General features: G+C 41.3%; 1 protein-coding gene across 1 annotated transcript in view; it reads left to right on the forward strand.

The window, feature by feature from the left end:
• The window catches only part of COL9A1 (collagen type IX alpha 1 chain), a 105,704-nt gene that overhangs the window by 65,087 nt on the left and 12,688 nt on the right, over nucleotides 1–27,929 (forward strand). The window contains exons 21-33 of the mRNA XM_074988877.1: nucleotides 1,697–1,750; nucleotides 1,947–2,000; nucleotides 2,128–2,181; nucleotides 2,447–2,500; nucleotides 5,471–5,515; nucleotides 6,334–6,387; nucleotides 6,492–6,545; nucleotides 17,314–17,367; nucleotides 18,185–18,256; nucleotides 20,579–20,614; nucleotides 20,713–20,757; nucleotides 23,029–23,061; nucleotides 27,467–27,613. Of these exons, the coding sequence (XP_074844978.1) occupies nucleotides 1,697–1,750; nucleotides 1,947–2,000; nucleotides 2,128–2,181; nucleotides 2,447–2,500; nucleotides 5,471–5,515; nucleotides 6,334–6,387; nucleotides 6,492–6,545; nucleotides 17,314–17,367; nucleotides 18,185–18,256; nucleotides 20,579–20,614; nucleotides 20,713–20,757; nucleotides 23,029–23,061; nucleotides 27,467–27,613 (756 nt within the window). The remainder of the gene's footprint in view (nucleotides 1–1,696; nucleotides 1,751–1,946; nucleotides 2,001–2,127; nucleotides 2,182–2,446; nucleotides 2,501–5,470; nucleotides 5,516–6,333; nucleotides 6,388–6,491; nucleotides 6,546–17,313; nucleotides 17,368–18,184; nucleotides 18,257–20,578; nucleotides 20,615–20,712; nucleotides 20,758–23,028; nucleotides 23,062–27,466; nucleotides 27,614–27,929) is intronic.

The raw sequence follows: 27,929 nt of genomic DNA on the forward strand, positions 1-27,929 counted from the left end.
CCTCTGCCCTTTTAGTGAAAACATGCCTATTTGTATGTTATACTCAGTATTGAAATGCAACACACTCCAAACTTTTAAAGAATGACCAGTACCTCTACCCTCAGAGGTAATGCCGAGAGATGGCACAACGGGGGCCTCCATTTTTCTGCACTTCCTAGCCAACCTCACACATACCCACTGGTTTCCAAGATTTTCACTTTTCAAATCTAGCTAAACTAGAGGGAAGAGGGGGAGATGAAGGGAATGGAAGGAGAGAGAGGTCAAATACCACCACTTGTTGTGAGTGATGGTTGCTACTTTCCCTCTCCCTTCAAATTCCCTTACTCATCACAACAGTGAGGAGTACCATGGTTGATGGTGGAGCCGTAATGGTTCAATTTAGTATAGCCTTACCAGGTGTGCTATATCAAACCCTGGAAGATTGACTGGCACTGCATCAATCTTCCAGTAAGTGTAGATATACCCTTACACATTACTTTCAATGTAGATTAGACATATTTCATTATTGCTTCCTCCACAGAAAAATATATAGATTTGCTCACCTTCTGAGCATAATTACCTAAACTCTGGGAACAGTGTTTTGATCCAATAAAGAGAAGAGAAGAGAAGCACCATCTAATATATCTTAAGAAGGTTTGAGAAAATGTTGTATCTACATCTGATTACCTAAATGGACTAATCAGCATTGACACTAGCATACATTGGACTTAGAGATCTTCCATCCTCACAATGAAATGATTTCTTTTTTCGAGAGGTTCCACTGAATGACCTTTTAGTTGTTTATAGAGTGAGAGTGCAGAATAAATAGAGTATCGATAAATGTGAAAACAAAAGAGCATTTACAAGGCAGGGTGAGAGCTAGATCTTTCTATGCATCCAAACTCTAACTGGTTTAACTGAAGTTTTGTCTGCACTCGCCCCACTTCCCCACACTTCAGGAAGGGAAATAGTAAAGAGCGGAGCAGAAGATGCTAGTGAGGCATGGATTAAAATATCTCACACCTCATTAGCGTAGCCCCATGAGATCTCACTTCCAGAAGATCCCCTTCTGGCAGAAAAGCTGTCATGTAGATGGGACTCCTTCGGAAGGACACAGGGGTCCTTCCAAAGGAAATCCCCCTTCTGGAAGACCCTTATTCCACAAATGTTTGGGAAATAAGGGTCTTCTGGAAGGGGGATTTCCTTCGGAAGGACCCCCATGTCCTTCCAAAGGAGTCCTGTCTACATGGCAGCTTTGCTTTCAGGAGGGGATCTTCTGGAAGTGAGATCTCATGGGGATACGCTAATGAGGTGTGAGATATTTTAATCCGTGCCTCATTAGCATCTTCTGCTCCGCTCTTTACTGTGCCCCTTCTTGAATTGGTGGCGCGGTAGGGAGGGTGAGTGTAGACGCTCCTTCAGTTTGCAGATTAAGGGATGCGAGTGTAGACACGGCCTGAGAGTTTTAGATGTTCCCAAGTAATGTAAGACTGTGCCACTCACATGAAATTCACCACTTAGAGGGGGACTCCAAAAGTTGCCACATACCATTTAAATCCACCTAAACCCTTCATTCTGGGTTTAAGAGTTGCACAGGGCCAAGCATACACCCTCTGCACAGGGGTGAATTTCAGTTTTGATGTTCTACCTGATTTCATTTAATCAACATGACCAATTGTATTCTGACTTCATTGTTAACTGAAAATATTTCCTGCAGGGAGACCAGGGACAGAGAGGTCAACGGGGAGAGACAGGTCCTAAGGGAGACAGGGTGAGTTCAAATCATATTTACAAGTAAATACTATCCTATATATTATATATTATATATTATATATATAGTATACTATATATACTATGTATATAATATTATATATCACAAGTTACATATGCTGAAGGTTACTTACCTAAGACATCCATGTATTGATGCTTCATGCATATGTCACTTTAATTTTTTTTTTTTTCTCTAGGGTCCTCAAGGTATTAGAGGAATAAATGGTCTCCCTGGGCCTAAAGGAGAAGCTGTACGTATATCTAATTTATTTTAAAAATTTGCTCCCTGTCATGGTCCTTTACGTTGTAAAAGCTGGGGAACAGCATTATGACAAGCAAAGAATGTTCTTCATAACCATATGCTGTCTGTATTTCAAGGGCTTGCCAGGGGTTGATGGCCGAGAAGGGATCCCTGGAATGCCTGGAGCAAAGGTAGGCTAACGGTATCCTATCCAGCTAGCTCAGTTTACATGTTATGTGATTCACATTGTTCTAACTACAGTAGCCTCACACACCTATATATTTTGCATGTTTGTCATTTGTGTGACAGCTTTTGGTTTATGAGTGTTACTACAGTAATTTGTGGTAAACTAGCCCTGTCTAAATGCCTTAGATCACTCTGTTTCTGCTTTCTAAACATTGTTTTCTCATTTATTTAATATAATTGTATGTAATTTATGCAAATCATTTTTTCCAGGGTGAACCAGGAAAACCTGGTGCCCCAGGTGATGCAGGACTTCAAGGACTGCCAGTAGGTATTTGCTTCTTTATATGTGAAAGTCCTATTGCATTCAAACAGAAAGAAGAGACCAGATTCTCAGGTGGTCTTGTGCCAGCCTTGTGTCTCATTGTTCTCATACTTTTGGGTGGAAGAATTGAGTGAATGGCCCAAGCAGAACACCAATGCAAGGATGATCCAGAAGTGCATAGCCATAATAGAGGGTTACACACAAAACAACCTTCTGGCTGCTGGCGTAAAAGGGAAGTACGTGACTGAAAAAGGTTGGGACAGCATGCAACTTCAGTGGGAGTTCTTTCTGGGCCAGTTTTCAATGTCTTGCAGACATAAATAACAGCCCACAGGCTACTCTAACAGAGCTCATGTTAGAAGGCATGGACACCGGGATGAGAACATTGTAAGCAGAAGCGCTACACAGCGCCCCCTGACTTTTGCTCTGTGTATTGTAGGAATATTTGAGGATGTGTCCCAAAATGTTTTTAACTTGGCAAAGTTTATCCAGGCAGAGAAGTGCACTACGCCTTGTCTGATAGCAGGGGTTTATGAGTATGGTTTAGTTTTAAATATAAATTGATTAGTTTACAAATCAGTAGAGTGCTGTCTTCCTTCTTTCTACCAGTATTTATTCTTTATTCAATTCTTGTTACTCATCAACTCTCTATAATTTTGTTCACCTATCTATCTAAGCTTAGGTACTTGCTCATCACACACTGAACTGCCTAAATACCTTTCTGAATCTTATTCTGAGTGTCTTATAAATTTTAACATAAGCACCCAGGATTTCTTATTGGTATTTATTTATTTGGCATATGTTTTAGATTTCATGCTCTAAGAGGTGAGGATTATGGTCAGGGCTCAGCAACATGCAGCTCTGGAGCAGCATGCAGCTCTTTAAGAAGCCACTTGTGGCTCTGGAGGCTGCTGCCACATAAACTGAATTTAGCGTTTTTGTTCAGGTGGTGGCAGCCTCTGGAGCTGCTGAGCAGTCAGCTGTGAAAGGGAGCCCTGCAGAAGTTAGCCAGCAGGGCAGGTGGCCCCAGAGGAGAAAGCTGGCAGGGCAGGGAGCCGCCTACCATGCACATGGGGGAAGCCTGCAGGAGAGCTGTGGGGAGGGGTGACCAAGCCTTCCATAGTTGCACAGAGAAGGAGGAGGCAGGGGAAGCAGCGTGGAGGAGGTGGTGATGGTCACGAAGGTGAGCTATGTTTGTATGCTGAGTCAGGTTAAATCTGGAGATGGGGGGCAGTTTGGGGCTGAAGGAGTTAAACCTGGAGATGGGGGGTGTCAGTTTGGGACTAAAGAGGATAAACCTGGAGATAAGGATCAGGTTTGTGGGATGGCGGGTAAAGCTTGGGGATGGAGTAACTTAACTTTCTAACTGGTACAAATCACTGTGTGTGTGCTGTTCAAAACATAGGGGTTACAAAAACACTGTTTGACTTTATTATTTTTCTATATATTTTTGAAGAACTTTTCTCGTGTTCACGTGCATTGCGGCTCTTGAAGTATTGATTTTGTAACTGAATTTGAAAACATGGCTCTTCTCACTATTTTGGTTGCAGACCCCTGGTTATGGTTATCCTGCTGCTGTTTTGTTCATGTTTGAATTACAGGATTGAAGTTGCATTTGGATATTTGTATATTAGGATTTTGTCTTCATCGACACTGAGGACTAAGTCCTCAGCTCTGCTGATCTGGGGGCAGCTCAAGAAGTGAGGCATTGAAAGATCATTTCCTACCTTCTCTAATCTCCAGACTGATTGGGGGGGCCAAACTGATCTAAATTCAAATTAGAACAGCACCAGGCTGGCCGAGTGTACCCCGATGGAATAATCCCTTGTGCAATCCCCACCTCTGTTCTCAGATTGCTAGAGTCGGGGGTGGGGGAGTTTAGGGCTGAAGGGGCTAAACTTGGAGATACTTTCATCCTGCCCCAAAATATCCTATATGGAAGGAACTGGGGAAACCTGGTGGCCACACATGCTTTTTGTCTGTGAGGGATTTGCCTGTGATGAGAGAATCTCCAATTGTCCCATTATGGAGCTCTCTGCATTTGAGTGTTATAAGGATTTCATTTAATTCAAACAGTCTAAATGACTAAGCACAAATGTAGGCTACCCTAAAATACACACATAAAAGCATGGCGCTACTCTGCTGTTAAAATACACAGTGCTGTTCTTAATTCACGTGGCTTGGTCACAGTCAATGAAATATACACCGTACAAGGAGTTAAGTTTTTATTTTTAATCTTGTAGTTTATAGATTTGAAATATTGAATTAGTTGGGAATATGGATAGTACACCATGTTCCAAATTAAAAACCTTGTTTCCTTGGCATTTGTCAGCAGAGAAAAATTCAACCTCCAGGGCCAGGGTAAAGAATACTCCCTGGGCTGGTTGCAGATATTCCTCTCACAATAGTTGCTTCTCTGTGTCAAAGAAGATATTGAAGGAACTAAGTTAAAATATCATTTGATGTACACACACACACACACACACACACTCTAATGTTGGTTCTGTATTTTGCTGTTTTTTTCCTAACTAATGAGAACACTTGCTGTGAACAATTGTATATAAGAGCGGGAATGTGGACTGTAGAGCGGCGGGGCGGGGCGGGGCGGGGGGGGGGCAGATATTGTAGTTTGAGCATAAGATAGGAGTGGGGAGTTCTGAGTACTATAAGCATTTCCATTTCTAACAGTGGCAGTGACTCAGGTGACCATGAAAAAAGCACAGTCTTTCTCTGCTCTGTGCTGCCTTTTGCCTAATGATAAAATTAGCATAGTACTACTTCTCTGTTTCACTGGACGGTTTGTTATTTGGAAATTGTATTGAGATCTTCAGATGAATGGACTAGAAACATTTAAATTACAATTGTGAGACAGTTAAGTTGCATTTTTAACAGAAGTTGAAGCAGGTTTTTTTTGTATCTTTCCAGACTCTGTAATAACACATAGATGATGTTTAAAATGTTGTTTCTTTTAGGGTTTGCCTGGCTCCCCAGGTGCCCAAGGTCTTTCTGGCCCAAAGGTAAAATAGTTTAAATAATGCACTTCCTATCTTCTAAGACTGGATTCTGTGTTTAGCAAATTCTTAAACAGCCAGTGCAGCTTTGTTTCACACGTCATAGTAGTTCAATGAAAAATATCTTTTGGCATAAAAAATTATACCTGCCAGATAAGTGAACAAAAACTTAATCAGTGGGGGTTGTCTGCAGTTTTGCAATTCTTTCATTGTGACAGTTGTACTGACCTTGTGTAAAAGGTGAGAAAAGGTTTTGCTGATTCCAAACACGATAAAAAGTGTGTGTTTCAAAAAGCAGCATGTTCTGTGGAATTCACTGCTAAAGGACATAATTGACACAAATAGCATAGCACACTTCAGAAAGGATTTGATCATTAATAAGAACAACATATGCAGCTGTATTAAATGGATAAAATGACAAGCATTCTTGATTGCAACAGTTCAATTTCTGCTCAAACTCTCCACCAATATTCATATGTGGCCTGAACTAAACGATTGAAAATTTCAGACCAAAAGAAATTTATTTGAGGAAACCTGTGAGCAACTCAGAAGAGAGATTTTACTAGAAGATGGGGTTCAATTTAAATAAATTGCATGCTTTCATACATGTCGTCCCATCAGCGTGCTTGTTTGCTGTACAAAAGTAACGGAAGAACTTAGAGGAATTGAATAGAGGGGAATCATGTGGGGAATAAAAAGTAAGAGCAAAAATTGGGTACTCCAGGTGACTTGATTTCACCGCTTGTTATTTTCTTAATTCTCTTGAAGTGGTAAGGTAACTGGTAGCTTGGTATGGCTAACATCTTCACCTTTCTGTCTAACAGGGAAATGCAGGTGCTCCTGGGAAACCAGGTTTGATGGGAAATTCTGGTAAACCTGTAAGATCACATTTCTTCTTTTCTAAGTTTTTCATAAGAACACTCCCATTTTGTGCAAAGAATCTCTTTTCAAACCTGCTCTGTTCTTATCATCATGAAAACAGGGGGAACAAGGACCACAGGGGGTACAGGGCCCCATAGGACCAAGAGGTCCACCTGTAAGTACTTGATTTCTTTCCTATTGTGTGTTTTTGGAAATGTAATGTCTCAGGTCTTGGTTGATGAACCCAATAATATGCTGTATACACTATTGATCATAAGTACCAGTTATTTAAGGAACACACTAAGATCTCTGACTCCTTAATGAAATGGATGCACAACAACCCACAGAAAACAAAACAAAACAATTGTGGTCACAATTCCAGTTAGCCCAGATTTCAGTTGGACTCAACGCAAAACAGAAGCTTCTTTTATGGGGTGGGGAGTGCTGAGTTTGAAATTGAAACGTGGATCTTTCTTTTGCAGATAGACTCTGTTTTCATAATGGGCTGAGCAGAATCCCCAGATCCAAACAGAAGAACCCATGAATGTACATGTACACACCCCAAGGGTCAAAAGAGGGAACCAAGCCCAACACCTTCAACACCAGTGACATGATCATGTCACTTAAGCTAAGAAAGTAACTGCATTAGTTATCAGTAAAGGGAAGCTCTTAAAAACAGACACCATCACATGCGCTGAGCTAGTGCCTTACACACACACACACACACACACACTGAACATTGGTGTGCTAAACATGGATTTTGTTTTTGGGTGCAATTGTAATGCTTTTACTAGACATAATACTTACTGGTAATGGGGGCTGGGTGGTAGTGCTGTGAACCATAGCAGCACCTTCTGGTTGAAAATACTAGTGTTCAAGGGGCAGGTAGCTTCACTAGTGATTGCTTCCACAGCACTACTTAATTAAAAGAAAGTGGAGAAGATTTTGCCAGGTGGGCTATGCCAGGGTAAGAAGAATAAGCGGTGAGGAAGTATGGAATAGGAGGAGCAAGGTTGAAGAGAGAGGGACAGAGTCTGGGGCTTTCAGGGGCTGGGAGCAGCTTTTTGATTTTCAGTCTCTGTCTCTCATGTGGCACCATGTGGCACTCTCTTTGTTCCTGAGAGAAATTAGAAGAACATGAAACTGCTGTAACTTAGAGCATCTGGAAATGGTTCCCAACAGACAGTGTGTGAGTTTGGATAACTTACATGCAGAGAGTGACTTCATTTGATGCTCAGAAAAGGACACTGTTTGCAAGTTCTTCTCTTTCACTCCAGGGGTGCTCACTTGAAGCATTATGGCCCTGTACTGTGATATATAATTAGTAATTTACTTGTAAGGAGAAACCAGCAGAAAAACTGGTTCATATAAACCAATTGTTCTCTGACTTTAAATATTCAAAAATTCTCAGCTAAAGATCAGGAATACCTTTTTCCTCTCTGTTTCTTTGTTTTGCATTTTCATTTGCTGAATATGTATATTTTTTCCTTTGGAACACACTTTGACATGACTTTTGGCCTTTGGGTACCTAGGAAGGGTATAAAAATAGATGACATGACCACATATGCTCAGCATGTTGTGACACAGTGTTTCAGTGTTAAACTTGCCATAACTATACTCACAAAAGCTTAGTTCATTGAAAGCCTCCAAGTGGGTTGGTTTGGATGGGATTAAATTTTTTCTGAGCTGTTCTCCTGGCATTGATCTCTTAAATACTTGTGAGACACAAAATAGTTATAATTAGATCAGAAAAAAGTGCCTCTCTACATTGATGATGCAAGATAATCTGCTAAATTATGCTTTTAATCTCATAACATGAAAGTATGAGTTTATGAAATCAATGGTCCAGAGAAACAGAAGTTGACAAGCTGGGTTAATTGTTACAAAACCCCTGATGTCAGACAGAAACATTCAATGCAGATTAAATATAATGATTTTCTGTTTGCCTCTGCAGAGATGAGGAAAACGTGGTCCCCTCATTTTATATCATCATTCAGTAACACAACAGTTACTGTAAACATGAAAGCAGTACAGCAAAAAATGTAGAAAAAGAGTTCCTTCAAGTCCACAAAAATGGAGAGACAGCTTGCAAGTGTTATCATTATAGCATACAATTTGAACCTCTCTAGTCTGGCACTCTCTCGTCTGGCAACGTCTGTAATCTGTCATGATTTTAGTTAATAGGACGACCATATATCATGGGTGTGTCTGAGTTTCCCACTGGTTCTAAGTGTTCTGTGCTGTTACTTGGCTGCAATTTACCCTGAAATGTCTTCTAAGATCCCAGTAAGCAGTGAAAGTGTTGGTAATGCTATTAGACAACATTGACCTCCCATGATCCAGCAAATTCTCTTGTTTGGCACTGGTCAGGTCCTGAGGGTGTCAGACTAGAGAGGTTCAGCCTGTGTTAGGAATGTATACAGTACATCACACACACATTTCAGTAAAGTGAAGTAGATTTTCAGCCATGGTATTTGATTCTCCCAAATCTATAGGCCACCCTTCGGATGAAAACACAGACGCTATTCAGTGCCATGTTCCAGGGAGAAAAAGACTCTGAATGGCAGACACAGGTTCCTGCTGGCTGTCTGGGAAACCAGGGTGGGAAAGCACTGCAGGAAGTCCAAGTCTTTCACAGTACAGCTTCAATGATCGCCAGAAGAGTCAGGAATGTATGTCCAGTTTCAGTCAGGTAGTGGAGAGTCACTTTATTTTGGGCAAAATTCTGCCTGGTCATTACTTGCACGTTCAGTTGAGCGAGTAGCAGTCCCTGTACTCCTTGTGCAGCTAGTAGTCATGCCAATCACACAACCTCTGCTCTCAGGAATGCAGGTACAGCTCTGCTCCTACTACTGAGGTATAGTTTGCCTCCTCCAACCCCACTTCTGCACTGGCATGCAAGGAGAGGCGACTCTACACACCTTGTGCTCTCTGCATTATCTTTTACTCTGGGTTGAGCATTAGCAGTTGGGAGCTGTTATCTGCAGCTTGTGGCAAGAAGGAGTAGTGGCTGTGTGGTTTCTTCATAAGCTGGAAGTAGTATAAGTCTTGCTGAAGGTGTAGGGGTGACTATTCTCCAATAGAATTGATCCTGTAGTTGGAAAGGGGAGTACAAAGAAAAATAATGGCCTTAGTATGAAGTCTTATGAAGTTCCAGTGTTAAGTGATATTTTTAGTCGTTGTTTCATATGGTGGCAGCATTCAGAGCAGCTGGACATGAACCTAGAAGCTGGCTCATAAGTAAAACACTCACTGGAAGACATGCTCTGCTTTGCATAATAAACTCTAATTTCTGTAGTATTTGAACTATATTTGTGGGTATACCTATCGCAGGTGGGTAACCCAAGGGATTTGGGTTGATCATCAACACTCAATTAATGATTTAATGGTTTGTGTATTACAACAAAGCAATTTTAACACCAGATTACAAAGGGAGACATCTGAATCAGAATTCTTGCACAAGTTTGATACATATTACCCTGCACTCAGCAAAGGTTTCAATTATCTTATGCATTACAAGGACAATTTCCCCAACTTTGGTATCCATAGGAATGGCAGACATGCCACTTAACTGACACATCCCCAAGGGTTTTTTTCTCTCTCCCCCTCTTTCCTTTCCTGGCCCCTCCCTCCTTTTTTAATTTTTATGTTTAGTTCATTCCTCAGTTTTCCTCTCAGTTCTGCTCTAGAATGTGAAGAAGTGGGTCTTTCCCATGAAAGTTCATTACATAATAAATAATATTGTTAATCTTGAAGGTGCTACAGGACTGCTTGCTTTGTTTTGTCAAGGGATTTGTGCACTCTTGTATAATCTATTTAGGAACTTCTCTCTCCAAGAGCTTGTACAAAATCCTGATTTGTGTCCATATGTCCGAAGAGTAAGAGTAGTCAGAGAGGTCGGCCAGGCAGTGCATTTGCTCCACATTTTACTGACAAAATAAAACTGTCACTCTGTTGCCTCAAGTTTCAGTTCAACCTCCACTAAACAGTGATGGTAACTATGTAAGAAAGTGTTTCTGAGTATGGAACCATTGTTTCACATGCGTCAACAATCAGTTAATTCTCTGAGCTAGTTCTGCTGTGTTGGTATAGAACAGTGGGCTTCCGGAGAGGCACGACTAGATCATCTTACAAAAAGAGGGAACGTTTCACAACGTTTTTGAGTCTGTTTACAAGTTTGATTTTTAAATCCAATTGTCAGAATTAGACATTTGCAATATTTTGACCTCGTTCTATAACATGTAAAAACAAACAAAACTTTACTTAAAATCATATTTTTATATGTTCACAGTTATAGAAAATTATTTTGACAAGCTCTGTTCATGATCCACCACATACAGTCATCACACATTCCATGGCTGCTTATGAATGATTTTTTTTCTGTTTTTCCTTCCCTATCCCCTAATCTCTTTTTTTTTTGTGCTGTCCTCTTTACCTCTTTTCTGTTTCTGCCTTCTTCCTCTCTTCTAATTTTTCCTTTCTTCCTGTCTACACTCCTCAACCACCTACTGATCATTTCCTCCCTTTCTTTTCTCTCCAGGTTCCTTTTACTGTCAAAGGTCGTTTACTCATATTAAGCCCATATTCCACATGCCACCCTCTTTCTGACCCCTGACCTCCATTCTTCCACTGGAGGGCTCTGTGGCAGGAGTCGGGTGGGGGGGGGGGAGCGCTAGAGTTCTTCCTTTTCCTCTTGACGGAAAAAAGGAGGAGCCATCAAGAAGACTGCTATACAGATCTTTTTCCTAACAGGTCCAAGAAAATGAGGGGACTTGGGAGCCACACACCACACCGTCTTAAGGGTTAAAAGAATAGGGGGACCAAGATTCTTGTTACTAATTTAAGCATATCCTTTTTTTTTCTTTTACTAATAATATTCTCAGTCTTCCCCTTTTACCTAAGCAGTCTGCAAAAGGCACTTACCAATTTCTGCTGGTCAATTTTCAAGCCCTGAAGGTGCTTCTAGTAACTATTAAATAATGGCTGCATTTTCCTCATTGGTGATTGCATTTCAGTGGTGAAGTAAAACCTGTGAATTGTTAACATATCCATTTGGGAACCTTTGGGATGTAATAGGATAATTTGGATTATTAAAATCTACAGAAGAGCATTGTTACCCAGTCAGTGCTCAGAAACCAGAGCTGTCATATCCAATATTTACACTAGCTTACCAGAGGAGATTTTAATGATTCAAGATGAAGATAATTAGATTGCAGCCTATTCCAACAACAGACAAAATACTTTGTTTGTTGGAATAGTTCATATATTATCTGTTTGACTACTGAGGATTTTCTGTGTAGGAAAATGAACACTTGAGAAAATATCTAATTTTAATTAGAAAATTGAGATGGTCAGCTGAAAAAAGCATCTTTTAGCATTTACATTTTTATGAAATATTCAGCCTTCCTTTAGTAAAACAGGATAATGACAGGCTTTCACGTGTAACAAGAGTACAATGGAACTTGCATCTTCTAATTTCCAAATCAAACATATCTTCCTTTCCATTGTAATTGTTTTGTCAGCTAACAGTATGTTTGCATCACTTTACAAGTCATTCTAAATAATTACAGAACTCACTTTTGATTTAAATCCTTTTTACACTGGTCACTGTGCCTGCTGGGCTAAAAGCAATAATTCTTAAATGTCAAAGTGTCAAGTCTAATCGGCAAGGTTGACTGTGCTCCCTCAACTAATTATCTACTATTTTTCCTCCCCACACATTTTTAAGATTTAGCAGCATTTAATTCTTCCTGGCAAATTTATACCAGAAACTTTTTCCTTTTGCTTCATTTTCAGCTTTTCTAATAGGTTAACAATTTGTATAGTTCTGAATTTGTTAAATAGGTTGTGAGTATTTTGAGAATTTAATATAAGGTTCAAAAGCTTTAATAGTAAGCTCAGTAAATACCCTTGGGACATGCATGCATATTAACTTTTATATATTGGCTATTTCTTAAAATATGTTTAGTGTATATACAACAGTTTTTAGCTATATTACTTTCCTTAGGACGTGTTGCAAAGATTACTTTCCAAGGCACCATTATGAGACATTTTTTTTTAAGCGTGAAATGTACGCTGGATTGCTGTACTAATTATCATGTCACTTAAATCAACTTTTTGATACCACGTCTCTATACATTCATCAATTTCAAATAGTGGGTTCATTTTCTTCAGTTGATATCACTGTAATGGCAAGAGACAGTCAGATATCTTCACTATCCCAGGATGTACTTAAATATTGAGTCTGTTCTGGTCTGGCTATGGTCTGAAGAAGTGGATCTGTCCCACGAAAGCTCACCTAATAAACTATTTTGCTAGTCTTTAAAGTGCTACTTGACTGCTTTTTTTTTTTCAGGAGGTACTGTGTATGCAGAACTGTATTGACAGTATTCTTCTCTTTCTATTATAGCTTCCTAAATAATGAAGTTGATTTTTGAACAGCCCTGGGGCTTGGGGTGTGTTTGTCTGGTAGTATTCCTATTCCTATTTTAAAGATGTGCAGCTAGGTTAACATCATACTGGCTATGTGAGCCACAAGAACCCAGATTCCCTCCTGTGCCTGATTTGATTTTGAAAGAATTATGTTTTAGGCCATGTCATCACTTTTGCTACATGCAACAAATGCATGTTAATCCTTATCAGAATCTATAGTTCTACTGTGTTAATATGCATGCATGCATACATACATAGCCTTAAACATTTAATCCCAGGTAACTTTAAATACTGCAGGATGGTTAACAGAATGTCATCTGCACTCTTGCCTCCATACGTTCCATGCGTAATTTTTAGTGTGGCATTGGCAGAGAATGTGCAGTATTGAGGCATAACTATCCTGTTTGATAGCATAAAACTAATATTAAGGTGTTAGAAAAAGTTAGATTTTTTTTTTAAAGATTGTTTAATTTAATTGCAAGCGGTCTCGCTTACTACAGGCTAGATGGTGGCATGGGACGTGGAGGAGAGGTAACAGAACTGTGCCAAAGACAACGTTCCCAGAAAGAAACCTGACTGGCTCATCACAAAACTGTATGCACTGCATTCAGATATACTCCAGAGTGTGTTTATTCTGTGCTGGAATAGTAAGCATTAACTGGGCCAGGTCCTTGCCTGTCCTACCCGCTGTTTGGCATTATTAGGACAGATGAACTGTCCCCTTGCATAACCACCACCAATGTCCTTCTCTGCTCAGGTTCACCTGAGGAGCCACAGTGGATGGCACCTTTTACCTGTGGCTTTGAAAGTGCTTGAGGGCTAAACTGCGCACAGCCCATTTATACTCCAGCATGGCAGCTGTGTCATCCTTGGAGAGTGTAGCCCTCCTCACCACTTCCCAGGCAACTTGCAATGCAGTGGTGGTAGGAAGCAGCCCAAATTGTTCTCCCCAGCCGTGCTGTGGCTCTGCCCAAAGCAGGACATTGGTGCGGAAGAAGTAGTTTGCATACTCCACTCTGCATCCCCTTCAGACAGCCACATTTTGGCCATTAATTAGAACAGCAGATAAAGGGCACTATGTATTAGAAGTGCTTAGATCTACACTAGGAGTGAGGGATATGATTTTCAGCTTGCATAGCAATAACTGCACTGCGCTCTTTGATTCAACACACTAAAAGTAGAAGTGTCTCTGCAGTAGCATGGTGAGCAGTGGCACAGTCTATTTTTCATTACAAATATTTGCACTGTATAAACAAAAGAAATGATATTTTCAGTCCCCTATTACATGTACTGTAGTGCAATCTCTTTATCATGAAAGTTGAACTTGTGAATGTAGAATTATGTGCAAAAATCTCCATTAAAAGAAAATAATGTGTACTTTAGAGCCCACAAGTCCACTTAGTCCTACTTCATGTTCATCCCATTGTTCAGATAAACAAGTATGTTTATATTTGCAGGAGCTAATGCTGCCTGCTTCTTGTTTACAATACCTGAAAGTGAGAACAGGCTAGTGTCCTAAGATACTCACGTGTCAGCTGCACTAAAGATTCATATGCCCATTCGTGCTTCAGCTATCGTTCCAGGGGACATATATTCATGCTGATGATGGGTTCTGCTTGATAACAATCCAAAACAGTGTGGACCAATGCATGCTCATTTTTGTCATCTGAGTTGGGGTTGGGCTGCCTTACATTGTGGTTGAGACTAATGTGGGTTCCTGGCTGGTCCTAGGACTAGGCGTAGTTGGTGGCGGAAAGTGGCTTTTAGTGACTGTCTTCCTGTCTTTCAGTCAATGACAAGCACTGTTCATCTGGGCCTGAAATGTGGCCTTAGTTTGAAATAACCTGTTGAATAAATGACTGTATCTGTGGTAGCAGAAGCTGACACCACCCAGTGTACTTTTTCACCAGATTAAAGAAACAATGAAATATATTGGCAATTGAGGAAAAATTAAAAATTTAGTACCACAGCACAAAAACCTGCAAGATTCAGTTCCCAAATAGTTATTTGGTGACAATGTAATTGTGTTGCAAGGGCACATCTTTTACTGACATATCATTCAGTGGTCCATATGGAGTATCCTGATATAAATGGGCTTTAAACTGAGCCTAGTTAAAATTAAATCTTCTTCCTTAAACCTCAAATCTAGAAGAGCATATAACATTTCTGAGGTACAAGTATAATGCAGAATTAGTGTGGTTAAATGGAGGATTTATAGGAGAGTGTTGGGTTTTCTGGGTCAGAGCGTGAGGATCAGCCTGTTACTATGAAAAATGCTTTCACAAATTACACAGCAATTATATTTTCTTAAATAATGACATTAACAGCATAGGAACTTTGTTGAGCAAATGATTGGAAAAAAATCTTCATAAATTCTTTGATCTCTGCAGGCTGCCTTATTATGTCAAGAAAATTTGAGAGTTCAGTCTTTCTAGCCTTGTCCAAGAAGCCAGTCCTTGCATGTCTGACATACGATGTAAAATGCATTTTCTGCTTTCATCATTCAGTATCTGCTTTCATTCTACTTTTATCAACTTGTGTCACAGGTTCTTTTTTATTCTTAAATAGTAACTAGAATTGAAATATCCACTGTGTGCCATATTGGAATAATTAGACCCAGTGCCAGACATATCTTTTAGAGTCACACACAACAGAGTACAATAAGCTCTCTTTATAACTTAAATTTTTCACTGCTACATAAGGAAGTAATATTATTGTCATTAAATGCTTCATTATGATTTCATAGCAAGTAGTCTCCCTAAGTTGTATACAATAACAGTTTCAAACTTCTTAAAGCCCTGGGGTTTTAAGATTTTACAGTGCTCATCAGAATAGTGCCTAACTTATTGAGGAGCCTAATTCTCATCCTCTGAAGGTATTTAGGTACATGGGATGGTTACTTATTTAGGATCCCAAGTGTCTAGATGTCTTTAAAATTGAGATTTAGGCTTTCAACATTGAGCACTGAAATTCCCAGATACCTTTAAAAATCTGGGCATAAGTGATTTAGATGCCTAGATCCTATTGTCTTTCAATGACACTGACTACTCACAACTAGGTTTTAAAGGTATTTAGGCTTCTAAAGATGAAACTAGGCACCTAGTTGGATTTTTTCAAAAGCATACCACAAAAATTCCCACTGAAATAGCTTTAAAATTCTGGCCCTAAATCCCTTTTGAAAAAGAGACTTAGAAACTTTTGAAAATTTCCTCAGATTTTGAAATTCACTCATAATATATATAGTAAACCCCTGAGAAATGTGCAACCGAGTTGCACATGTCTTGGGTTAACGCGACTGCTACCCTGACAGGACCAGGGAAACCGCTGCCACCACCCCACATTTCCCTCCTCCTGTCAGGGGAGGCAGCTGCTCCTATCAGTGGCGGCAGCCAAGAATCAGGCTTCCAGCTGTCACCACTGACAGGAGAGGGGAAACTGCTAAGGCATCAGTCCTGGTCCGTTTCCTGGCTCTGTAAGTAGAGGGGAGCCAGGAGGCAAGATGCTGCTTGGTCCGTGGCTCCTCTCCACTTGCCGAAGCTAAGAAATGAACCAGTGCTGGTGCCCTCATCAGTTTCCTGGCTCCCCTGTTTTGCACAGGAAATCTGACTTCGCGGGGGTTGCGAGAACACAACACCTGCGTAAGTCGGGGGTTTACTGTATGTTAGAGCGTGCTGATGTTTAAAGCCTCAACAAGAGTAGGCTGTGTAAAAAATCTAAGTAGTTGCAATCTTAGTGTGTATATGTGTCTTAAAGTAAAGATGTGAGATTAAAGCATAATTAAAGATGTGTGCTTGTCATCACATCCCTGACAAAACCCTGAAGTGTTAGCGTGTTTTTTTTCTTCTCATAAAATTCATGGCCTTTTTTACCTTATTGAGTCTGCTATTGACCAGGATTCGCCCATGAAATTTTCACATTTGGCTCTGAATGTGTCCACTGTATGAAGTAAGAGACTTTATGTTAACAGTTAAAAGACAGATTATGATATGCAAACTCACACTGGGTCTCATGACCTGGCTAGTGTGTGCATTTAAGTCCCATTGATGAAACTTAAAAGCACATGCCTCAAGTTAAGCATGTGCTTAAGTGCTGTCTTGGATAGGGTTGAGTTTAATGAAGTGACCAAGTGCTTCCCTGAAGTGTGGCTAGTAATGAGCAGTTGGGGGGAAGGGGGTTCACAGAGTGTCCCTAAATATTACACATTAGTTTTAAACATTGTAATTGTAATATAAATTATATGTTTCTGTGTTTGAAAATTACAAGACAAATCCAGGAATGTAATGTTAGCAGTGTATGCCATGACACAGATGTGTAGTGATTTCTAAACTACTTTTATAGGAAATTTTAGTTTTATAACTCTTGCATTTGTTTGCGTTAATATACCTGAGGCTAATTACAGCCCAATAATAAACAGTAATTGAATCAAGATTGCTGGGGAAAAGGTCATTCATTTACACTTCCTTAGAAAATAAATAGTTGAGATGGTAACAATGCCCTTCTGTTTTTTAAAGGGTAGCAGAGGTGAGCCAGGTCCGGCTGGGCCTCCAGGTCCACCAGGGAAACTGGTAAGCAGCATATTTTGATTCCTGTCAGCTTATATTTACTTTCAGGGAACTTATGGCATCGAAAGGAACTCTCCCTCACCTACTCATTTGCAGCATATGGAAGGAGTTTGAGGGAAAGAATAATTTGGTAACCTTTCTTGTTGGTAGTTTGTAATTAAAAGCATATGAAACTGCATTGAGAGTGTATTATGTTTGTAAGATGGAGGCAGGCAGAAAAATGTATAGGTTCTTTGTTTTGCGTGAAGCCCATGCTTTAGGGTTGTGTGCGCTGCGCGTTTTTAAGAAGCAGGAGTAGTGAAAGACCAGCTTTCTGCTTGCAACTACTGCTAACTAATAAATGGGACAGATGGTGAATGTCCTCTTTTACTCTTTTGCTCAAACAGTATTTACTCAGAAGCAGTTAGAAGCCCAGTTGGAGAGGTCTTAGCTGAAAGAGCCTGCTGTTAAGGAGGAATGTACAAGCTGGGGGTGGTGTGTGTGTGTGTGTGTGTGTGAGAGAGAGAGAGAGAGAGAGAGAGTGATTTGTGTGTGTGAGAGAGATAAATCACAGGAGTTTTGTTTTAGAGAACTAAACTAGTTAGCCCAAGAGTTGGAGGGGAAAGTCTGGTAAGTATGACTAGTTGTGTTTGTTTATAATAAGATCTTCAAAAATACTGTTTGGATGGGCAAGATTCTGCCACCTTTGTTCGCACTGAATACTTCCCTGTGGCATGAGTTTGACAACTGTGGGAATAAAATTCTACTCAGTGTGTGTAAGTGGTCCAGAATTTGGCTCTTTGTTATAGTTATACATTCCATCCCTGGTTTGTTTTCACAGGGCCCTGAAGGGGACCTAGGACTTCCAGGACTGCCAGGTCCTCCAGGTCTGCCTGGTGCCAAAGGTGATAGGGTAAGAAATGTGCTTGAATGCACCCTAAAGACTAGCAATGTGACAACAGGAAGGAATGCAGTGATTTTAACCTCACTCATTCCTTGTTATGATTATTAATTTCTCAGAGTTTCGTGTTTCACACCAGTAAAAGCTGCTGAGGTGTTGGGGGTGTTGTAAGTGCCTTTAGCCAGTTAAAGTTCCCAAGAATCTACCAAACCCCACCTCCAGCCCATTCATGTAAATAAAGAAGGTTACAGATAATTTTCAGAAGTGGTTAAATACCTTAGAATGTAACTGATTTAGGTATTCCTGAAAAATGGAAGTCACTGAAAATTTCACCCTACTTCTGATTCTGTGTACTCTGTACATATTGTGGGAATTTAGTGACAGCTTTAACTTTTGAGACTAGCTCTGCACATACACATTCGCAAGATACAAATATTTCAAACTGTGTTTTGTAGTGGAAAATTGGGCCCCCAGAGCCATAGAATTCCTCCTGACTTGCAGGGGATTTCCTACCCTGCAGGATGAATATCAGAATAACAGTGGATTCTTATGCAAAAGATCCTCTCTTATTCCAGTTGCTCAGGGAAGGAAATGGAGAGCCCAGATTTGTGATGGAGAGAGGCTAGGCTTCAGGCACAGTGGTTGTAGTTTATGTCCCCTTACTCCTGTACTTGAGTGCTTAGTGGCAATTTTTAAAGGTTTTTGCCTAGGAAAAATGTCTAGTTTTAAGAACAACCAAAAACTAGTATATTTCTGTGTGGTTTTCAGAATCTTGGCTTCAGGTAGGTACACTCTTAGCCAGATGTCAATATTGCCAGACAGGAATCCACAAATTCTTGTTTTTACTACATAGAAGTGTCTTTCATGGTTTCTGAGAGTAGATACAGGTGACTTCCATCATATGAGAGACTTCTGAGAGTATTTCCACTTTTGCTTTTTTTTTTTTCCCCATTCCAGTCTCACTCTTTAATGGACTTAAACTAGATATTAATTTAGCTCATTATTCCTTTTTACCTCGCTTATTTTGAGAGAGCACCCTATAATTTAAAATTATATATTTAGGTTATATCTATTTCTGTCACATAGAAGCCCCACCTTCTTCTGAGCCATCCCACCCTGCAGGTCTAGGAGATTTAAAAACGGCTACCTCTGGAGCATATTAACACCAATATCTGGCTTAGCGGGGTCACTTCAGAGTGATGTAAAGCCATTTGTTTCCCCCTCTTCCCTTCCTGATTTCTTAGGGACTGGATGTACTTCGCATGAAACGAACCAAAATCCAGTGGTACATGTGTTAATAGCGGATGTACAGAGCAACCAGAAGAAGCCATTTGTCATACATGACAGTGGATTTTAACAGTTCTTCCAAACCCAGGAGTATGCCACTTATTCTTTGCCACCATACACTGGCACTAGTTCTATTTACATGTGTGCAAATGTAGAGAACTCCTGAAACCACACTGTAGCATTTTGGTGAATCTTTCATATTTCTGTGGTGAGATGGAGGAAGGCAATCCTGGCTCTTATGTCTCACACTATTTCTGATTCACCACCTTTTGATCTAATTAGCTACGGCTTTTCTGTGGCCCATCTTTGAGTGGCAGTTAAAGTGAAAGTCCTTTGTGATGATGGTTTTGGTCTTATGACCATTTTTCCATTATGAATAGGACAGAGATCACCAATATAGGGCCAGAACCTAAAACTCACCAAAGCTCATAGGAGTCTTTCCAATGATTTGACAAAGACCACAATGAACATCTGTTACGTCATAACAGGGTGTGATCATTACCCTCCTGTTTTGAACCTGGGGCTCAAGCCCCACCACCTGGGGCTGACGCTAAAACCTGAGCAGCTTAGCTTTATTGGGCTCCCTGTGGTGTGGTGCTCTAGGCAATTGCCTTTCTTGCTACCTCCTAACATGGGTCCTAGGTTTATATGCAGAAGAACAGTTGTTGGGGCAAATTGGGCCACGGAGTTTTATAGCATGCTGGAAAAAGAAAAAAGTAAAGCACTTCTGCTGTAGGAGACATGGGAAGAACTCAGGACTCAGATCTATTCTTTGCCTCAAAGTGAATCTGCTTTACAAAGTATACCAACCCCTTCCCCCGATCTGGTTGTTTTACCATGCTCTTGCTATAGGGCAACAGGAGTCAAAATCGAAATATCTCTTGGAATACTTTTGAAAAAACATGAAGGAAGAAAGGAAAAGCTGCTTTCAGTATCAAATACTCCAGACATGCTGATGCAAGATAACAGTTTTGGCCAGAGTGACATATGAAATCTCTCTTTATGTTCAGTGATTTCTAAACTATCTTGTTTTTATTTCACATTTAGGGGTTGGTAGGTGAGCCAGGACCTAAAGGGGAACAAGTGAGTCTTCTAATACTAATCATACTATCAATCTGAAGAATCAGCTACATTTTTATGGCAGGCAAGACTCCTACAGTATGTGTCTTGTTTTGATTCAGGGTCCTGCTGGAGGAGAAGGCGAACAAGGTGAAAGGGGTGACCTGGTAAGACATTGTTTCACCTTGATCTGTTTTAAGCTGTTCTTCAGGTGCATAATGTTAAGTTTTATGTTTTAACTGTTGAAGAAACATTTCCAGTGTGATTTTCAACCTCCCACTCGCCCCCACCTTGGAAACTAAATCTTGGTGTTATGTAAATTTATTTTTGCAAAACCAGACGGCAGTATTGATTGTGCTGCAGAGTTTTGCAGAGTCCTTGGGAACTAGCTGCACCAATGGCTCCATTTTGAAAACCCTCAGTTCCTCTGAAACATTACAAGTTTTGTTTTTGTCTCTAAAAACAGATGGAAACACCAGCCCCCTTACATATCAGGTTCAATATGCTAATTCTGGCAATGGCCAATACCTGATGCTTCATGGGAAGACAATCCAATGGGGCAACAGCCACTGTATGCCCCAGGGCAAGTTGGTAAGGGAGCCTGGCTCCATGGCAAAGAAGGGGTGTGGGTCAGGAGCAGAAGGGGCAGGGCCAAGGGCTATCAGCCCTTAGCGCTGCCTGGACCATGGCAGTCCAGCCGACCCACTACAGCCACGTGGAGCCGCACTGCCACAGCAGCTCAAACGGTCCAGACCTCAGACCAGTGCTGCTGCTGAAGTTACAGCAGCAGCAGCAGCAGCAAGCAGAGCTCCAGGCCCCTTTGAAATGCCAGACCCCTCTGCAACTACTTCCCACCCCACTCAGTTGACCTGGGAAAACCCTTCTTCTCCTTGTAAAGCAACACAATAACCAACTGTATAATGTGGTACACTGGAAAGGAAAATTCATTCCCAACTCTTGCAATGATAAGCTAAAGTAAGACACGTCATTACTCTTATGTCAGCAATTAAAAGATTTTTAAAGTTGCAGAAGGGAATCCAGGGGATTTACTCTTCAGCTAGTGTGGTTCTTGTGCAGCAAAATTCTGAGTCTTCTACAAGAGAGTCAGTTTCCAATGTGAGGACATGACACATTCTATACCAAACCCAAAAAGATGACAGTGGGGACATTTATTTGTAAAAATATCTCCTACATATTTATTGTAATGATGACAAATGCCCATTTCCAGCCCGTGGAAGCTGCTACTCCAGTGTAGGCTATCAAAGATTGGGGGAGCAACCACTTTCAGGGAAATATCTCTGCGTTACTATGATAAAATGCTCTCCCACATCACAAATATATTTCTTTGGGTCGAAGATGGGAATTCACTTTCACAGAGGATTTTGAGATTTCAAAATCTGGTTCTGTTATGATTCGGAACAGACTCCATCAATTTCAAAATTCCTCATGAGGTTTGGAATTACTGTTCCCTGCGCAACTCTACGGAGAACCCTGTTTTTGAGACATTTCTCCTGATGGGCTGCTCTTTTCCTTGAGTTGCTGGGAGCCCTGGAAGCACTGACTCTTAAGATATATTTACTCTGGAGCTGGAGGTGTTATATCCAGCTTGGGCTGACAAACCTGTGCTAGCTGTGATCGTTAGCACAGTAGCCATAGATGCACATGGGGCAGAATGGACTCACCATTCCAATCTGAATCCATAGGTCCATACCCAGGGCAGTTAGAGTCTCTCTCCTCTTGTTCAGTGGCAGCCACATTGCTATTTTTAGCTTGCTAGCACAATCAAAGCCAGCACAGATATGTCTGATCAGCCCAGAAATTACATCTCCGGCAGAAACATACCTTCTGGCAACCTGCCAGGCAACCTGCTCCAGAGCTGTGGAGTGTGGTTACTGTAGAACTGAGAGGTTGCTGAAATTCATCTCACAGTTTTGGCTCTTCAGCAGGTAGTCAGGCTGCCACCAGCAAGCTGGGCAGGCAAGGTTCAGGAACATAGGCAGAAACCTGCCTAGCTTCTGGGGAAAATGTGCTGAAATTCATGCAATCCTGCAGAACATTCTGATTTCTGTAAACAAGCAAATTCCAATTTTAAAACCAGTTTTTCTGCCCAACCTGAATTATTTTAGACATCAACATTGGGATATTATGTGGCTTTGCCTATTTATTTTGAAAAGGTAATATAAATAAATATAGTTGAGAATATGCTAGAAAAGTGGTTTTTTTCTTTAAATTGTAGCACTAACGGAAAAACAGAAATCTGTTTTCTTCGCAAGTTAATCTGTATTAACACATTTAATTCCTTTGGTTGGTTTATAGGTGTCAATTTGTGTACTTCAGCAAATTGCTTAGCTCTAATAGAATGATGATTTTTAAATACTGGGGAAAATGCATCAAGTACACTGCATTTGTCATGGAATATGAATATTTGTCCTATTTAGGGTGAGATGGGCCAGCCAGGACCAAAGGGATCAGTAAGTATGATGAACTACACTGTTATAGAAAATAAAAGGTATAATAAAAGACAAGGAGTATTTACTGCTTTAAGAAAGAGAATACAAATATTTAGCTCTCCAATAACAGCAGTGTAAGCAATTGAGACCCCACTTTCATTTATGGGTTTTAAATTCTGGATGATTCCAACTCCTTTTTGAACAGGAATTCTCATCTTGCAAATTAAACCCCACAAAAGAAAGCGGTAATTTCATTTGCAATAGGATATAACTTGTGGCTATTTCAGTTTGGAAAGTGAACTGCCTTCTCCCACTAAAGTTGGGAGAAGAGGGGTGTATATACTATATTGATGTTGTGTGAAAACATTGATATCTGCAGATGGTATATATTCTTTCTTCTATGACAATTCTGGGTACAGGGTTATCATGTCTTTGAAAACAGAATTACTTCTGGAACCAAACCAATGTACATCCTTAATCTGAACCAGGAAGCTAGCAGAAGCACCTTATGTACAACAGAGGAAAAGGAATGGGCAGTTTCGTCTTCATCTTTTATTCGTCATCTTCATCTTCATCACTTCCAGGGTTGGGAGTGTTGCTGTTGCTGAGGGGCTGATCTGTGACAATAGCTGTCCTTACTGTGAGAAACTGAAGGGCAGAGGCTATAAAGAAAACCTGGCATCATCATTATCAATGGAAGGTGGAATTGTGGGCCTGAAAAAGCTTTCTAGCAAGTGCTACAATTTGCACACTGCAAACAGGAGCTGTAAGGGAATAAATTAAACACGAGTTCTTCTAAAGGGGCTGCGGCCTAAAATCACATTCTTCCTGTACTGTGGCCCTTGAATGATCATCCAAGTGAATGGTCCCACAGAGCAGAAAGAAACTTGGTAATTGGTCAGATATGAGGAAAAAGAGTGATAGGGACAATGCAGGGCTTTCGGGATGGTTAAGGGGTTGGCCAGCTCATTTTGTAACAAACATTTTAAAGCATCCTGGCTAGAATCCCTTTGTGCAAGCTCAGTAGCCTTTAAGATTGCTCCATCTTGTGGGTTTAACCAGAGATCACATATGGTAAAATTGCTACTTCCCTGGAGGTGGGAAATTCCCTATTGCTGATAGATTAGTGGATGCCTAAAATGCTTGGGTAGTTATTTAATTATTTAATTTATTGTTTTTATTGTAGTAGCAACCAGAGTCCCCGGTCAGGTCAGAACTCTGAATGCAGCACAAACACATGAGTGAGAGACAGTCACCGACCAGAACAGTTTATACTCTATGGCCTGCATGCCACTAGAAATCATTTACCCATGTTCCATACAGCAGTACAGATATACTGGCAACCCATCCTCCACCCCCTGTGGAGACACAGCTTACACTGGCAAATGAGCGCTTTTGCTGAGGTAGCTCATTTGAATCCCCCAGACTAAATGCTATCTGTTTATTTAACTGGTGCTTCTACACTAGGGCCTGCTATGTTGGGGGTGGGGGGATGGAGTGATTTTTTTCACACTCTAAACCAACAAAGCTATGTTGAAAAACTTTAAATTGTGTCTAAACACAAGGCCTCTGCGTTGTGTATGCAAGTCAGAGCTTTGTGCTCAGCCTGAACTAAAATAAGGTAAATAAAAAAAGCCCCTGATCTTTTCACACGCTTCTGCCTGATTTCTCTGGCATTCCATGTGGGCTCAATGGCTGACTGCACAGCAAATTTTAGAATCAGCATCTGATGCCCTGCAAACATTTACACACATGCTTAACTCTGAGCACATGAGCAATCCTACTGATTCATGTGCATTCAGTTTAGCAAATGTGTAAGTGTTTGCAAGGCTGGAATCCACAGATTCCTACTCACTTCACCACAAAATAATCCATCAAAACTATTCCCAGTTCCGTACCATTGTAGGGTATCATGTTTAGAAGAAGTTTGCATTGATTGACAGTATGTATTTATGCTGTTGCTGTTGGGGCTGCAGGCAATGGATCTGTAGGGACTGGCAGTTGGAAGGCAGCCAGGGTCTTTGTCACGAGAGGAGTACTAGGCATTTGGGAAAAGCAATGGAGTTCATACAGGGTGGGGAAGTCGTGGGTCTTGTTCGTGGGGCCACGCTTGCAGTGGGATTGAACATAGCATGAATTAGGACAGAACTCGGCCTGTAATTAGAATATGAATACCCTTCTGTGCACACCTAACATGAGTGCTGACTAGTCTGTCTCAGTGGAATGGTTTAATTTATATATATAAAATATGCATGCACACACACACACACATCATGATTGTGCCAATACTGACTCCACTAACCTATTTAAAAAGACGCGTAAAGAAACTCTTCTGGTTCCACCCCTGCCCCTTCGCAAGCATTACTCCTGGTTCATATATAGTTCTCCGAAGTGCAGTGGATGGTATAGTAGATTGGTGTGGAGCTAGTCTAGAGAAACTAAGCCACTCTGCACTGGACAGGGGAAGATGGAAAGAAATAATGAGGGAGGCATCGGACACCAACGGGCGCTGAGCCTGTGGTGGTTGTTGACATTGTGGTTGATGAGGAACAGTGTGTACATCTACACTGCAGTAAATTACTCATGGGTTTTGGCTGGCATCCAGATGTGACCCCCCATATGTGGGGAGGCAGAGTTACTGGCTGCTAAGGCAGCTAATGTTTGGCAGCCGCTGTGGGGGGCCTAGGTGGGGTTAGCCAGCTCAGCGTGACGGGCTGTTTTAGCTGCAGGAGGATGCAAGAGCCAACGTTGAGTCCCTCACCTTATCCTTAGGTTGCCCCTTCCTCATCTTCTCAGTGCGCCTTTCTGGCTGTGCTCAGTGGAGGGAACAACAAGGCACAGAGCACTCGGCTGGCCAGCCAGCAGGCACCCCCATGCTATCTGAAGAAAAGGTTTGAGGCAAATGCCTACTGTATCCCTGCTGCTCAGTTGACTGTGCTGGGGGAATGCAAGGCCTGTGGCAGCCTTGCAAACCAGCCTTTCTTAATAAACCAAAGCAGTTTTTACGTTGGCTGCAAAGATCGAGGTTGCAAAATCCTTACACAGTGAGTGTGAAGGGCGGGGAACCATTACTGACTACTTAATTTCTGTTTCTTTGAAGAGCTAAATGACTGCAGTAAAGTTTCTTCTTTGTGGTTATGAGGCTGCAGCTTAAATGCAGTTTGATTATATTTCTGCGGTGTATCTAATATTTATAGGTATAGAAAAGAAAATGGGATGTTTCAATTGGATTCAGTTTATGGCCTTTTGGGTTTTAGGCTGCTTTTAAATATTTAATATTATAAGATTTGGGCAAAGACAATAAAAAAATTAGCTCTGCTTCAGGGACTCTGAGTGTTCTAGTATAGAGCTGTGGAGGTTACCACTCAAGTGATGGTAAAGGACATGTTATACAAGTTTCTCTTTCCAATCAGTTTATGGGCTGCATTGTCAGGGGAAGTGCTCCCTCCCTCCCTCCCTCAGATGAAGATGCTGAGGTCCTCAGGACGCAGTGTGGGCTTGCTACATTGCACTGTTTCCTGGCACAAAGAGAACAAATAAAGCTCAGTCCCTAATAAATAACATTGTGCTACAGGACTGCTTGCTTTGTCCTTGGGTGATGGAGCGTATATTTTTCCATGCAGTGTGACTAGTCTGGAGATCTTTTATCCTTACTTGTTGGGTTCGGAGGACCCTAGACTGCCTGTATTTACCAGTCTAAGTTTGGCTGCCATAGAAAGGGCAGTTGCAGCACCAAGGTACATTTTCCTTCCTTCCCTGACCCTGCAGAGGCTTCTCTTTCAGGGCCCATGGGGTAGGAAGGGATGAAAGCTCTCTGTGGGATTTTCCTCCCTGTGGGAGAATGTGGAGCCAGTTACTGCAGAGGAAGTCTGCAGTGACTTACAATACTTACCTCCTTTCTGCTATTCTAGGGACAGATGCAGGTGAAGGGATCCCATTGGAGGCAAGGCATTGGGGGAAATAAGTGAGAATGTGACAAAGTAGAATCCTAAGAAACGGAAAATAATTATATAGGAGTTTAAACACAAGCAATAAAATGCTAATCCTATTGCGGTCAATAGGCACTTTGCCACTGACAACGGTGGGGCCAGGATTTCCCACACACTTCCCTAAGCAGGTTCATCATTCTCAGGGAGAATCCAGCTCTTAAAGCCATGGAGTAAGATGTGTAGCAGGAAAGTTTTATAATCCAGAAACCAACTCTTTATTTTTTCTGGATTTTCGGGCATCCCAGCCCTCCTGGCATTGCCTTCGTAACAGAAAGAACATTTAGTAAAAGCGAAGTCAGACAATAGCTAACGGAATTTGACAGAGAATGTAAAAGCGCAGGTACTGCACACGCAGCAGATCTGTTACCGCAGAGGCAGAAGGCAGAGCTTGTACTGCAAAAGTGAAGTCAGACAATGTCACTGTCTCTCATTTGTAGGATGGTAACCCTGGAGAGCCCGGCCTTCGTGGGCCTGAAGGAAGTCGGGGACTGCCTGGCACAGAAGGTCCACGGGGCTCCCCTGGACCTCGCGGTTTGCAGGGTGAACAAGGTGCTCCGGGTCTGCCTGGCAGCCAGGGTCCAGCTGTAAGTGGTGTTTTATGTTCACGCCTGTCTCTATCAATTATCACATTCAACATGGCGCTTAGTTACAGCAGAGATGTATTTAGCTGCTGGTGGGCAGAGGCTGCAAAGCCCAGCTGAGTTCAAACACCCCTGCATATTCTGAACTACATTATACTGTTGGAGGTGGTAGTGCTGCTGAAAAGGATCTGGGGGCTAGAATGCATCAGAAAATAAGCACAAGTCAACCATGTGATGCAGTTATGAAAAAGCCTGATATTCTGGGCTATAGTAACAGGGTTACTATCCCAAACTACTTGGCACTGGTGAAGCATCAGCT

Source organism: Carettochelys insculpta, chromosome 3, assembly GCF_033958435.1.
Source record: "Carettochelys insculpta isolate YL-2023 chromosome 3, ASM3395843v1, whole genome shotgun sequence".
Taxonomy (NCBI): Eukaryota; Metazoa; Chordata; order Testudines; family Carettochelyidae; genus Carettochelys; species Carettochelys insculpta.